At 35.5% G+C, this 13,191-nt stretch overlaps 1 protein-coding gene across 1 annotated transcript in view; it reads left to right on the top strand.

Annotated features, from left to right (window-relative positions):
- Positions 1-13,191, top strand: part of ALMS1 (ALMS1 centrosome and basal body associated protein) — a 215,606-nt gene that overhangs the window by 170,247 nt on the left and 32,168 nt on the right. Inside the window, exon 18 of the mRNA XM_035700716.2 lies at positions 3,954-5,116. Coding sequence (XP_035556609.1) covers positions 3,954-5,116 — 1,163 coding nt within the window. The remainder of the gene's footprint in view (positions 1-3,953; positions 5,117-13,191) is intronic.

Below are 13,191 nucleotides of genomic sequence, written 5' to 3'. Positions count from 1 at the left end.
TATCAAACATACAAAATCACACACACATACACGAGGATACTCACTGCAGCATTTTTCAGGGGAATAAACAATTGGAAACAACCTAAATATCTAGTTAAATTATGGTATGTCAAATCAGTTAATATAAAATACTTGCATATACATAAAATATTTTTTTCATTGAACAGATATTGTGTATTACTTTTTTTAATAAATTTATTTCTTATTGGTGTTCAATTTGCCAACATACAGAATAACGCCCAGTGCTCATCCCATCAAGTGCCCCCCTCAGTGCCCGTCACCCATTCTCCCCCACCCCCTGCCCTCCTCCCCTTCCACCACCCCTAGTTCATTTTCCAGAGTTAGGAGTCTTTATGTTCTGTCTCCCTTTCTGATATTTCCTACACATTTCTTCTCCCTTCCCTTCTATTCCCTTTCACTATTATTTATATTCCCCAAATGAATGAGAGCATATAATGTTTGTCCTTCTCCGATTGACTTATTTCACTCAGCATAATGCCCTCCAGTTCCATCCACGTTGAAGCAAATGGTGGGAATATTGTGTATTACTTGGCAGCATTTTATCTAAATGGATATACAGAACCGGCCAGTGGAAAGTAGGCCTGAGAGCCCTTTTTCACCTTAAATTCTCTGCATCATTTCAATATTTTACAATGAATATGTTTAACTTTAATTTTTAAAAAGTAGTAAATCATTTTTAATATACTTTGATATATTTGGAGAGAATTTTGTAAATCCTCTGATATTGAGAAAAGGGATCACAGTTGCCAGTAATGTATTAAACTAACACATTATCAGAAGTAGATAATGATTTGACCTTTACCCTTTTTTTTTTTTTTTTTTTTTTATTATTTTTACTCTTAAAGAAGTGCTATGAGGGATGCCTGGGTGTTTCAGTCAGTTAAGCATCTGACTCTTGATCTCAGCTCGGGTCTTGATCGCAGGGTTGTGAATCACATGAGTTTAAGCGTGGCGTGGAGCTTGACCAAAAGAAAAAAAAATAACTGCCATGTGATAGGATTATCTACTTTCATTGTTCATTGAGCCCGTTATACTCCATGCACTCAACTTGCTTATTTTCTACTCTTTACTATATAGTTTACTTCAGTCCCAAGTCAATGGGACTGTGTTGATTAAAAATACTGATGTTGGAAAACAAATATATTTTACAGTCATGTTATCTGTTTCCTCATTCTTTTACTTTTGCTTTTTTCTTAAAGATTTATTTATTACTTGAGAGAGAGAGTAAGAGTATGAACGTGAGCTGGGGGGAGGGACAAATGGAGAGGGAGAATCTCAAGCCGAGTCCATGCTGACTACAAGCCCACTGCTGGGCTGGACCTTACAACCTTAGATCACTACCTGAGCTGAAATAAAAAGTTGATCACTTAACCAACTGAACCACCCAGACACCCCATACTTTTGCTTTATTTTTTAATATATTGTAGCTAGCCCTTTGAAATTTTCTTTTATCCAATTGCTGTAGTATCCTTCCAGAAATACAGCCATAATCATGTAACTCCTCTGCTCAATATGGTATGGTGACTCTTAATTTCCAGTAGTAAGTAAATTTAAAGTCCTTAGCCTAGTGTTCCAAGCCCCATGTAATGTGTCCCCAAATATCCACCTACCATTCATTCTTTCTTCCTGGATCTACCTATTGGCCATTTTTATGTCTGTTCAAGTTCTTTACTCTTAAGTTATATGAATTCTTTATATATTCTGGGCATTAACCTCTTATCAGATATATAGTATGCACATATTTTCTCTCATTCCATACATTGCCTTTTCACTTTGTTGTTTCCTTTGCTGTATAGAAGCTTTTTAATTTGAGGTAGTCCCACTTGTTTTTGTTGCCTGTGTTTTTGGGATCATATCCATGAAATCATTCCCAAGATCAGTGTCATACAGCTTTTTCCCCTTTATTTTCTTCTAGGAGTTTTATAGTTTCAGGCCTTACATTTAAGTCTATAATCCATTGTGAGTTGATTTTGTGTAAAGTGAGAGTCTATTTTATTCTTTTGCATGTGGATATCTAGTTTTCTAACATCATTTGTTCAAGAGCCTGTTCTTTTCCCTCTGGGTATTCTGAGCACTCTTGTTGAAGATCAGTTAACCATATATGGGTGGATACATTTCTAGGCTTCCTGTTCAGTTGGTTCCAAGTAACCTTTCCTACCTTATTTTACCTACTGCCTTTACTTTGTAAATTGTATAGTCACCCAAACTGAATGTTTACATTCAATTTTTTGCCTAATGCTTTCCCATCCTTATGCTACTTAATGAAACGAGGGGAAAGGCCAGCATGATTGGAATAAGAGTAAGAGAAAGTTGTTAAATAGAAAATGATAGGTCAATTTACATTTTTAAAGATTATTATTTGAAGAACAGATCAGAAGAGGATAGGAATGGATGCCTTTTTCCCCTTTTTTCTTGCGTAATTACTCTGGCCAGCACTTCCAGTAGTATATTGAATAAAAGTGGCAACAATAGGCATCCTTGTCTTGTTCCTGATCTTGAAGGAAAAGCTTTAGGTTTTTACCATTGAGTGTGATGTCAGCAATGGTCTTGTCATATATGACCTGCATTATATTGAGGTACATTCCTTTATATTTTATTGAGAGTTTTTGTGATGAATGGTTGTTGAATTTTCTCAAATACGTTTCCTGCATCTGTTGAGATAATTTATGGTTTTTATCCTTCATTTGGTTAATTTGATGTATCACATTGATTTGTGGATGTTGAACCATCCTTAAATCCCTAGAATAAATCCCGCTTGATCATGATGTATAATCCTTTTTATATATTGTTGAATTTGGTTTGCTAATATTTTGTTGAGGATTTTTGCTCCTATGTTCATTAAGGATATTGGCTTGTAATTTTCTTTTCTTGTAGTGTCCTTGTCTGAGGTCAGGGCAATGCTGGCCTCATAAAATGAGTTTGGAAATGTTCCCTCCTCTTATAGTTTTTGGAGGACTTTGAGAAGATTTTGTATTGATTCTTCAAATGTTTAGTAGGATTTACCTGTGAAGCCATTTGGTCCTGGATTTTGGTTTTTTGGGAGGTTTGAGAGTCTTTTTATATTTTAGATATAAAAGCAGATCCATGTATCTTACTGTAGTCTAGGCAAATTGTCTTAGGGGTTCTCAGTATTTAATGAACATTCTGATTGCCAGTAATCTGTAGTGTGGGCAAAAAGGATCCCATAGTCAAAAGTGTTACTTTGTTGCACATTTATGTCTTTGTTTCTACTCCACAGATGTGTATATTAGTGTGTACAGTCAGGGTTTATAATTGAAAGATGTTCTTACATCTAAAAATACCTGTCTTGATATAGAATAATGACTTTCAAAAACTGAAGATGGTAAATTTTATGTTAGATGTATTTTACCACAATAAGAAAAATTGGAAAAATGTGAAGATGGATCAGAGAAAGGAATTTTAAAAGCCTCTAAGACATATTAGAATGTTATTTAAATCCTACCTGTTTAATTACTAATGATGAAAATGAAGTCTCAGGTTTCTTAACTGAAAATAAGATTAACAATACCTATCTCTTAGTTTTATCAACAAGATTGAATTAAAAGGAAAAAAGAGATATAGCATTTATTATAACACTCCACATGTAGCAGACAGTGAATACATAGCAGTTGCTGTTATAATCCAGAGAACTAAAGTGCCTTCCTAAGGTCAAACAGCCAGCCTCTGGCAGAACCTAACCTAGAATCCAAGTCTTTTTACCCTTAGTCCCTTGAAGTTTTATTGTGCCAATCTGGCCCATAGGCACATGGCTAGCTAGAATCCTTTGTGCAGGCAGGGCATTTTCTGAAACCTTACATAAAACTGCCCTTTCCTTAGGTATCTTTATCTCGAGAATTAAGTGTGAATACCATTTCTAAAGGGAACGCAAATATTTTGAAAGTCTTTCAAAATCTTTTTTTTCTCCTTTTCAGAGTCCAGATGTCATTCAGAATTTGAAAATACTACCCATTCTGTCTTCAGGTCAGCCAAGTTTTACTTTCATCATCCTGTGCACCTACCAAGTGATCAAGATTTTTGCCATGAATCCTTAGGGAGGAGTGTTTTCATGAGGCATTCTCTGAAGGATTTCTTTCAGCATCATCCAGACAAACAGAGAGAACACACCAGTCTTCCTTCCCCTCGTCAAAATGTGGAAAAGACAAAGACAGATTATACCAGAATAGAGAGCCTCAGTATCAATGTAAACTTGGAAAACGATGTGATGCATACTGCTAAAAGTCGGGCTAGAGATAATCCAAAGAGTGACAAACAACTTAATGATCAAAAAAGGGATCATAAGGTCACCCCAGAGCCAACAGCTCAGCACACAGTGAGTTTGAATGAACTCTGGAACAGGTATCAGGAGCGACAGAGGCAACAGAGGCCTCCCCAGTTTGGTGATAGGAAAGAACTTTCCTTGGTGGATCGACTGGATCGTTTGGCTAAACTTCTTCAGAATCCCATCACATATTCTCTCCGGACCTCTGAAAGCACACAAGATGATAGCAGAGGAGAAAGAGATGTTAAGGAATGGAGTGGTAGACAGCAACAGCAGAAAAGCAAGCTTCAGAAAAAGAAGCGGTATAAAAGCCTAGAGAAATTTCATAAAAACGCAGGAGAGCTTAAAAAAAGTAAGATGCTTTCTACTCATCAAGCTGGAAAATCCAATCAGATTAAAATTGAACAGATTAAGTTTGATAAGTATATCCTGAGAAAACAGCCAGATTTTCACTACAGAAACAACACTTCTTCAGATTCTAGACCCTCAGAGGAGAGTGAGCTGCTCACAGATACTGCCACCAACCTCCTTTCCACCACCACTTCTCCTGTGGAATCAGATATATTGACCCAAACAGATAGAGAGGTGACCTTGCAGGAGAGGAGTAGCTCCATCTCCACCATTGACACTGCCCGACTGATCCAAGCTTTTGGCCATGAGAGAGTTTGTCTGTCACCCAGGCAAATTAAGTTATACAGCAGCATCACTGACCATCAGAGGAGATACCTTGAGAGGCGGAGCAAGAAGAACAAGAAAGCATTGAATATGAATCATCCCCAAATGACTTCTGAGCACACCAGAAGGAAACACATCCAGGTACATGGCTACAAATTCCATCTGGCAATGTGACTGCCTTTTTCATGGACTTTTTAGTTAAGCTTTGCACACAGTTGAAAAAAAAAAGCCAATTGCCCTTTCCTCACTATCACATTTCTTACCAGCTGGAAAAGAGTGAGAAAGTGTAGTACAGTGCTATTGTGAGTTGTCATTCTTTTCAACACTCAGTTATGAATTACCCTTTGAATGGTAATTGAATGAAGGGCTTTGCCGCTAAATGCTTCAGAATCTGCAAAGTATACCCCTGGCACAGGGGAGCTTCCATTTTAGGATGACCTCCATTCTGAACAATAGTGCCTGGCTTTTTTTGTTTGGGGCTTTATGGTTTATTCGTTCCTCCCTGTCTTTCAAGAAACTTTTAGGTGTTTAAAAAAAATACACAGATACACACACACACATATATAAGTAATACAATAATGATTTTTTTGAGTAAATGAAGAATTAGAATGACAGAAAATTAAACTAAATCCAGGGAGGGATGAGCTACAACATGATCTTTAAAAATAAATAAATGAAGGATTGTGATTGATAAGAAGACAAGGTGAAGCCAGAGGGGAGATCAATATACCTGTGGATACAGTTGCTAGAAGTGAGTCATGAATTTCGCAGTTTTCTAGCAGTTGGTGATGCTAAAATTTTGTGATCAATTACACAAGTCTGTAATATAAAAACACACTAAATTTTCAAAAGCATTATAGGTATTTCTGATACTAAGACCTAAGAGAAATTTCTCTCATCTGTCCTCGTAAAGAAGGTACCACAGTGTATGTAACACACACCAACAGCATCCTTAAAAGAGATTCAGTAACAACACCCATAAGGTTAATAGGACCTTAGGTTAGGGAGTTCGGTAAAGCCAGATTTCAGGGGGTCAGCAAGTACGGACTATTACTTTAACCCAAGAATAAAATTGAGGGTATCTAGAGGAGTGCTCTCCAAAGAGGGATGCTTGAGAAATGGGATCATTGAGTATAGAAAGATATTGAAAGAAAAATACTAGACTTGTTTTTATTTTTCTCAACCTTTTAAAATTTATATTTTTTTAAAAAATTATATTTCTGTGCATGTTTTATAAGTAGTATAGTCATAATTTTTTAACTTATAAATAAATATCTACTTTAATTTGTGCTTAGAAATACTTTATCAATAGAACTGCATGATTAAAAAATAGAACTGCATGATTAAAAAAAACTTAGAGAACACTTGTGTAGAGGAAAGGAGGCACAAGACCTTCAGGCAGTTTGCCATAAATATTTCTCATAATTGAGGTTTTGGTAGGTATTAAATGATAGTGATTACATGTAGAAATAGTACGGTATGACTCTTTTTAAGGTAGGTGAAGAATTGAGGATGAAACAGATGAAGGCTTTTTGTTCTATAGGGAAGATAAGGACAAAAGATCTTGGTAGAGGGTTTTTGTGTGTGTGGTGAAACACACTTTACATAAAGTTTACAATTTTAACCATTTTAAAGTGTACGATTCCATGGCACTGAGTGTACTCACAGTGTTTTATATCATCACCACTATCTGGTTTGTGTACTTTTTCATCACTCCAGCAGTCACCCTCTGTTGCCTATTCTGTGTATTTCATATAAATGGAATCATACAATAGATGACCTTTTTTTTTTTTAAGATTCTATTTATTTATTCATGAGAGACAAAGAGGCAGAGACATAGGCAGAGGGAGAAGCAGGCTCCCTGTGGGGAGCCTGATGTGGGATTCAATCCAAGGAGCCCAGGATCACGACCTGAGCCAAGGGCAGACACTCAACCACTGAGCCACCCAGATGCCCCATATGTCAGACTTCTATCACTTGAACATATTTTTGAGATTCATACACGTCCTATCATGTATCAGTAATTTATTGTTTTTTTTCTGAATGATATTTCATTGTGTGTATATACTACATTTTTTTTATCCATTCATCTGTTCATGGACATTTAGGTTTCCATCTTTTGGCCGCTGTATAAAGCAGTAATGAACATTTGTATATAAGTTTCTATTTAAACAGCTATGTACAGTTCTTTTGGGTTATATACTCAGGAATGGAAATACTAGGTCATATCGTAATTCTGTGTTTAGTTTATTGGGTAATTACCAAACTCTTTTCCAGAGAGGATATACCATTTTCTGCTCCCAAGAGCAATGTCTGAGGGTTCCGATTTCTCCACATTTGCCAGCACTTTTTATTTACCTTGTTTTGTGGGTTTTTTTTTTTTTTTTTGCCATACTAATAGTTGTGAAGTGATATCTCATACTAATTGTCATTTTGATTGTGGGTTTGATTTGCCTTTCCCTTTCCTAATGACTAATGACATTAAGCATCTTCTCATGCACTTGTTGGCCATATGTATATGTTCTTTGGAGAAATGTCTATTCAGGTCTTTGCCCACTGGTAATTGTTTATCTCTTTGTTTTTGTATTGCAAGAATTCTTTATATATTCTATATATATAATTTGCAAATATTTGCTCCCACTCTCTGGGTTATCTTTTCACTCACTTGTTACTGTCCTTTGATGCACAACAGTTTACTTTTGATGAAGTCTTATTTTTGCTTTTGTTGCTTATGCTTTTGTTGTCATATCTAAGAAACCATTGCCAAATTCAAAGTCTTGAAGACTTATCTCTGTGTTTTCTTTTAAGTATTTTATACTTGTTGGCTCTTTCAGTTGCATATTTGATTTTTTTGGGCTAATTTTTGTGTATGATAATGAGGTATGGGTCAAATATCATTCTTTTCCCCATAGATAGCCAGTTGTCTAGCACCAGTAGTTAAAGAGACTATTCTTTCCCCATTGTATGGTCTTGGCACTCTTGTCAAAAATCAGCTGATGATAGATATGAAGGTTTATTTCTGGGCCCTCAATTGTATTCCTTTGATCTATATACTTATCTCTATTCCATTGCTGCACTGCTTTTGATTACTGTAGCTTTGTAGTAAGTTTTTAAATTGAGAAATGTGAATTTCCAGTTTTGTTCTTTTTCAAGACTACTTGGCTATACAGCCTCCTTGTATTTTCTTTTTCTTTTTTTTTTTTAAGATTTTATTTATTCATGAGAGACAGAGAGAGAGAGAGAGAGAGAGAGAGAGAGAGAGAAAGAAAAGCAGAGGGAGAAGCAGGCTCCATGCATGGAGCCTGACATGGGACTTGATCCTGGGTCTCCAGGATCAGGCCCTGGGCTGAAGGCGGCGCTAAACTGCTGAGCCACCCGGGCTGCCCCGCCTCCTTGTATTTTCATGTGAATTTTAGGATCAGCTTTTCTTTCCATTTCAAGGTCATGGGGATTTTGATATTAATTGCATTAATCTAGATTGGTTTGGAGTTTATTGCCATCTTAATATTAAGTCTTCTCATCTGTGAATACAGTATCTATTTCAATTTATTTATATTTTTAATTTCTTCCAGCAATTTTTTTGTAGTTTTCAATGTATGAGTCTCTCACTCTCTTGGTTAAATTTTTTATCTGATTTTCTTGTTCTCTTTTTTTAGTCTTAATTTTGGTAAAATACATATTACAAAATGTATCATCTTATCCATTTTTAAGTGTGCAGCTTAGTGGTACTAGGTACATTCACATCATTGTGCAAACATCACCATTCTCCATCTCCAGAACTCCTTTCATCTTGCAGAACTGAAGCTCTGTACCCATTCAAACAACTCCTCATTCTGCCTTATGCTCAACCCTGGCAGCTACCATTCTACTTTCTATCTCTATGAGTTTGACTACTCTAGGTACCTCATATAAGCAGAATCGGACATTATTTGTCCTTTGGTAATAGGCTGATTTCATTTAGCAAAACATCCTCAAGCTTCATCCATATTGTAGCATGTAACAGGATTTTATTTTTTTAAGAATGAATGATGTTCCATTGTATGTGTATAGCACATTTTGCTTATCCATTCATCTGTCTGTAGGCACTTGGTTACTCCATCTTTTGACTGTTGTGAATAATGTTGCTGTGGATATGGGTGTGCAAATATCTATTCAAGAGCCAGTTTTCAGTTGGGGGGGGGTATATTGCCAGAAGTGGAATGGCTGAATCATATGATAATTCTGTTTTTAATTATTTGAAGAGCTACCATACTATTTTTCCCAGCAGCGACACCATTTTACAATCCCACTAACAGTGCATAAGGGTTCTGGTTTCTCCACATCTTTGCCAACACTTGTTTTGTTTTTTATAGTAGTCATCCTAATGGGTGTGAAGTGGTATGTCATTGTGTTTTGATTTGCAGTTCCCTAATGATTAGTGATGTTGACATCTTTATGTGTTCATTAGTTATTTGTATATCATCTCTGGACAAATATCTTTTCAGGTCCTTTGCCTGTTTTTTAATCAAGTTTGTTGTTGAGTTGTAGGATTTCTTTATGTATTCTGGATATTAACCTCTTAAACCTCATTTGCAATTTTATTTCTATTCTGTGGGTTGCCTTTTCACTCCATTGATAATTGTTTTTGGATGCACAGGCATTTTTAATTTAGGATAATCCAATTTGTCAATTTTTGCTTTTGGTGTCATATCCAGAAAATCATTGCCAAATACAATGTCATTAAGGTTTTCTCCTGTTTTCTTCTAAGAGTTTTATGGTTTTAGGTCTCTTGTTTAGATTTTTAATGCATTTTGAGGTAATTTTTTGTACATGGTGTAAAGTAAGACTTCAACTCATTCTTCTGCATGTGTATATCTAGATGTCCCAGCACCATTTGTTGAAAAAAAAGACAGTCTTTCACCCATTGAATGGTCTTGGCATCCTTATCCAAAATCATTTGACCATATGTGTGATGGGTTTATTTCTGGACTCTCTATTCTATTTTGTTGGTCCTATGTCTTTCTTTATGCCATACCACACTATTTTTTGTTTATTGTATTTTTATAATAAATTTTGAAATCAGAAAGTGTAGGACCTCCAACTTTTTTTTCTTTTTCAAGACTATTTTGGCTATTCAGAGTCCCTTGAAATTCCATATAAATTTTAGTAAGTTTTTCTTTTTGATGCGATTTTAAGTATAATTGTTTTCTTAATTTCATGTTTGCATTATTTATTGCTAGTGTATAGATACATAATTGATTTTTGCATGTTGTTTTTATACTCTATGACTTTGCTGAATTCATTTGTTAACAGTTTTCTTGTGGATTCTTTTTTTTTTTAAGATTTTATTTATTTATTCAAGAGAGACAGAGAGAGAGAGAGAGAGAGAGAGAGGCAGAGACACAGGCAGAGGGAGAAGCAGGCTCCATGCAGGGAACCCGACATGGAACTCGATCCTGGGTCTCCAGGATCATGCCCTGGGCTGAAGGCAGCGCTAAACCATTGAGCCACCTATCTGCCCCTCTTGTGGATTCTTTAGGATTTTCTACGTCTAAGATCATGTCATCTATGGCTTGAGATAGTCTTAATTCCTCCTTTTCAACTTATGTGCCTTTTATTTATTTTGCTTGCCTAATTGATCTGGCTAGAATTTCCAGATGTTAGTGTCAAATAAAAGTGGCAAAAGTGGACATCATTGTCTTGTTCATGATCTTAGAAGGAAAGCATTTAGTCTTTCGTCTTTGAGAATGATGTTAGCTTTGGGTTTTCATATGACTTTTATCATGTTAAAGAAGTTTCCTTTTTTTCTTTTTTGATGAGTATTTTACCATAAAAGCATTGTGGTTTTCGCCAGATGCATCAGCATCTACTGGGATGATCACCTGAGTCTTTTCTTTTTTCCTTTTATTCTGTTAATATGGTGTATATTGATAGTCACATTGAACCGACCTTGCATTCCTAAGATAAATCCTTAAATATTCCTTTGTCTTAATATATAATTCTTGTCATATGCCACTGGATTCATTTTGCTAAAATTTTGAAGAGGACTTTTGCATCTCTATTTCTAAGGGATATTGTTCTATAGTTTTTTTGAGATACCTTTGTCTGCCTTTGTTATCAGGTAATACTTAATAGAATGAGTTAGGACACTGTCTCTCATCTTCTGTTTTATGGATGAGTTTGAGAAGAATTGGTGTTAATGATTGAAACTTTCTTTAAATGTTTGGTAGAATTCATCAGTGAAGCCACTAGTCATGTGGTTTTCTTTGGGGGAACATTTATTGCTGATTCAATCTTTGTTGTATGTCTACTCAGATTTTGTTTCTTCTTTAAGTCAGTTTGTATAGTTGGTATGTTTATAAGAATTTATCCTTCTCTTTTTTTTTAGTTAATATTTTATTTATCTACACTGTAATCTTTATGATTTACTTCCACTTGCTTTGGGTTTAGTTTGCCTTTTTTTTTTCTAATTCTTTACAGTTTAAAGTTCAATTACTGATTTGAAATTATTATTCTGTGTAAGTGATGAATCACTAAATCCTACACCTGAAACTAATATTAAACTATATGTTAACTAACCGGAATTTAAATAAAAACTTGGAAGAAAAAATTATATGTTTTTTGTTTTTTGTTTTTTTTTTTTTAATATATAGGTGTTTACAACTATGAATTTCCTCTGAGCACTGCTTTTGCGGATATAAATTTTTTTCCCCTAAATTCTGCCTTCACTGCATTCCAATGTTTTGGTATGTTTTGTTTTCTTTTTCATTCATCTCAAAGCTTTTTCTAATTTCCCTTGCAATTTCTTTTTTGACCATTAATAGTTTGACTGTTTGAATTACCACATTTTTGCTTATTTTCTAAATTTCTTTCTGTTATTGATTTCTAGTTTCAGTCCACTGTGGTCAAAGAATAAACTTTGTTTTATTTCGGTCCTTTTAAATTTATTATGACTTGTTTTATAGTCTAGCATGTGATTCTCGTGGAGAATTTTCAGATGCCCTTGAGAGGATTGTGCTTTTTTTTGGAGCGTTCTGGCATGTCTACTAGGTCTAGTTGATTTATAGCATTATCAAGTCCTCTGTTTCCTTCCTTTTATCTAGTTATTCTATCATATTGAAAGTGATATATTGAAGTCTGCAGCTATTAATGAGGAACTATTTCTCCATTCAAGTTCTGTTCATTTTTGCTTCATATATTTTGAAGTTCTATTATAGGTATATGTTCATAATTGTTATATCTTCTTCATGGGTTGACCCTCTTATCAATAAATAATCCCCTTTATCTCTTGTAATGAGTTTTAACACAAAGTCTCTTTTTGTCTGATATTAGTTAGAGCCACTCAAGCTTTCTTCTCATTTCTATTATTTGCATGGGATATCTTTCCCATTCTTTTACTTTCAAACACTATGTCTTTGGATCCAAAGTGAGTCTTTTTCAAAATGGAAATGGTAATGTGGGACAGCAAGGGGATGACAGTTTGGGTGGTACATCTTCACTTGAAGGAAGAGGACCCTGTTGATTGAGGACCCTGTCCTTCTCTGGTGGGTGCTATGGAGGGGGCCAGAGCCGAATGATTTCATTCCATTAATAACATCTGGTAAAAATGGTATGGCACCAATAACATTCTCAATGCAGGCTGTCACATACTGACATTTGCCAGGATGGGTTTGTAATAAAGACAAAATGGACTTTGTGATAAAGACAGGATTGGGGGTCAGCCTTTCCTGAGTGTGGATTTCTTTCTCACCCAAAGGTCCTGACTACAGGTTCCAGAAGTAATAGCTTGGAATTGTAGGATATTACCAGAATAACACATATATCTGACCCCTTCTGATGAAAGGAACTCAGTTGGCAGCAATACAAATCCTATTCTTAAGAATATGATACTGAATCTAATTGAAATGGGCTCAGGCATCAATCCCACCACATGTCTTTGTGTCATTTTAAATTATAGCTGAGCCTTGAACAGCATGGATGTGAACAATATAGCTGGGAAATATCCACTTATATAACATGATTTTTTGCTACCTTCAGGTGTCAGCATCCTTTTATCCTGTGTTGTTCAAGGGTCACCTGTATAAGAAAACAGCCTCAATGCAGGTGTCTGTATGATCTTATTACGTTTGCCTTAGTTGGGGCACCTGAGTGGCTCAGTCGGCTGAGCAACTCTTGATTTTGGCTCACATGATCTCAGGATCATGTGAGGTCGAGCCCTGTGTCAGGCTCTGCACTCA

The sequence above is a fragment of the Canis lupus genome, chromosome 17, assembly GCF_003254725.2.
Source record: "Canis lupus dingo isolate Sandy chromosome 17, ASM325472v2, whole genome shotgun sequence".
NCBI classification, from domain to species: Eukaryota; Metazoa; Chordata; class Mammalia; order Carnivora; family Canidae; genus Canis; species Canis lupus.
This window is presented reverse-complemented; position numbering and strand designations above follow the sequence as displayed.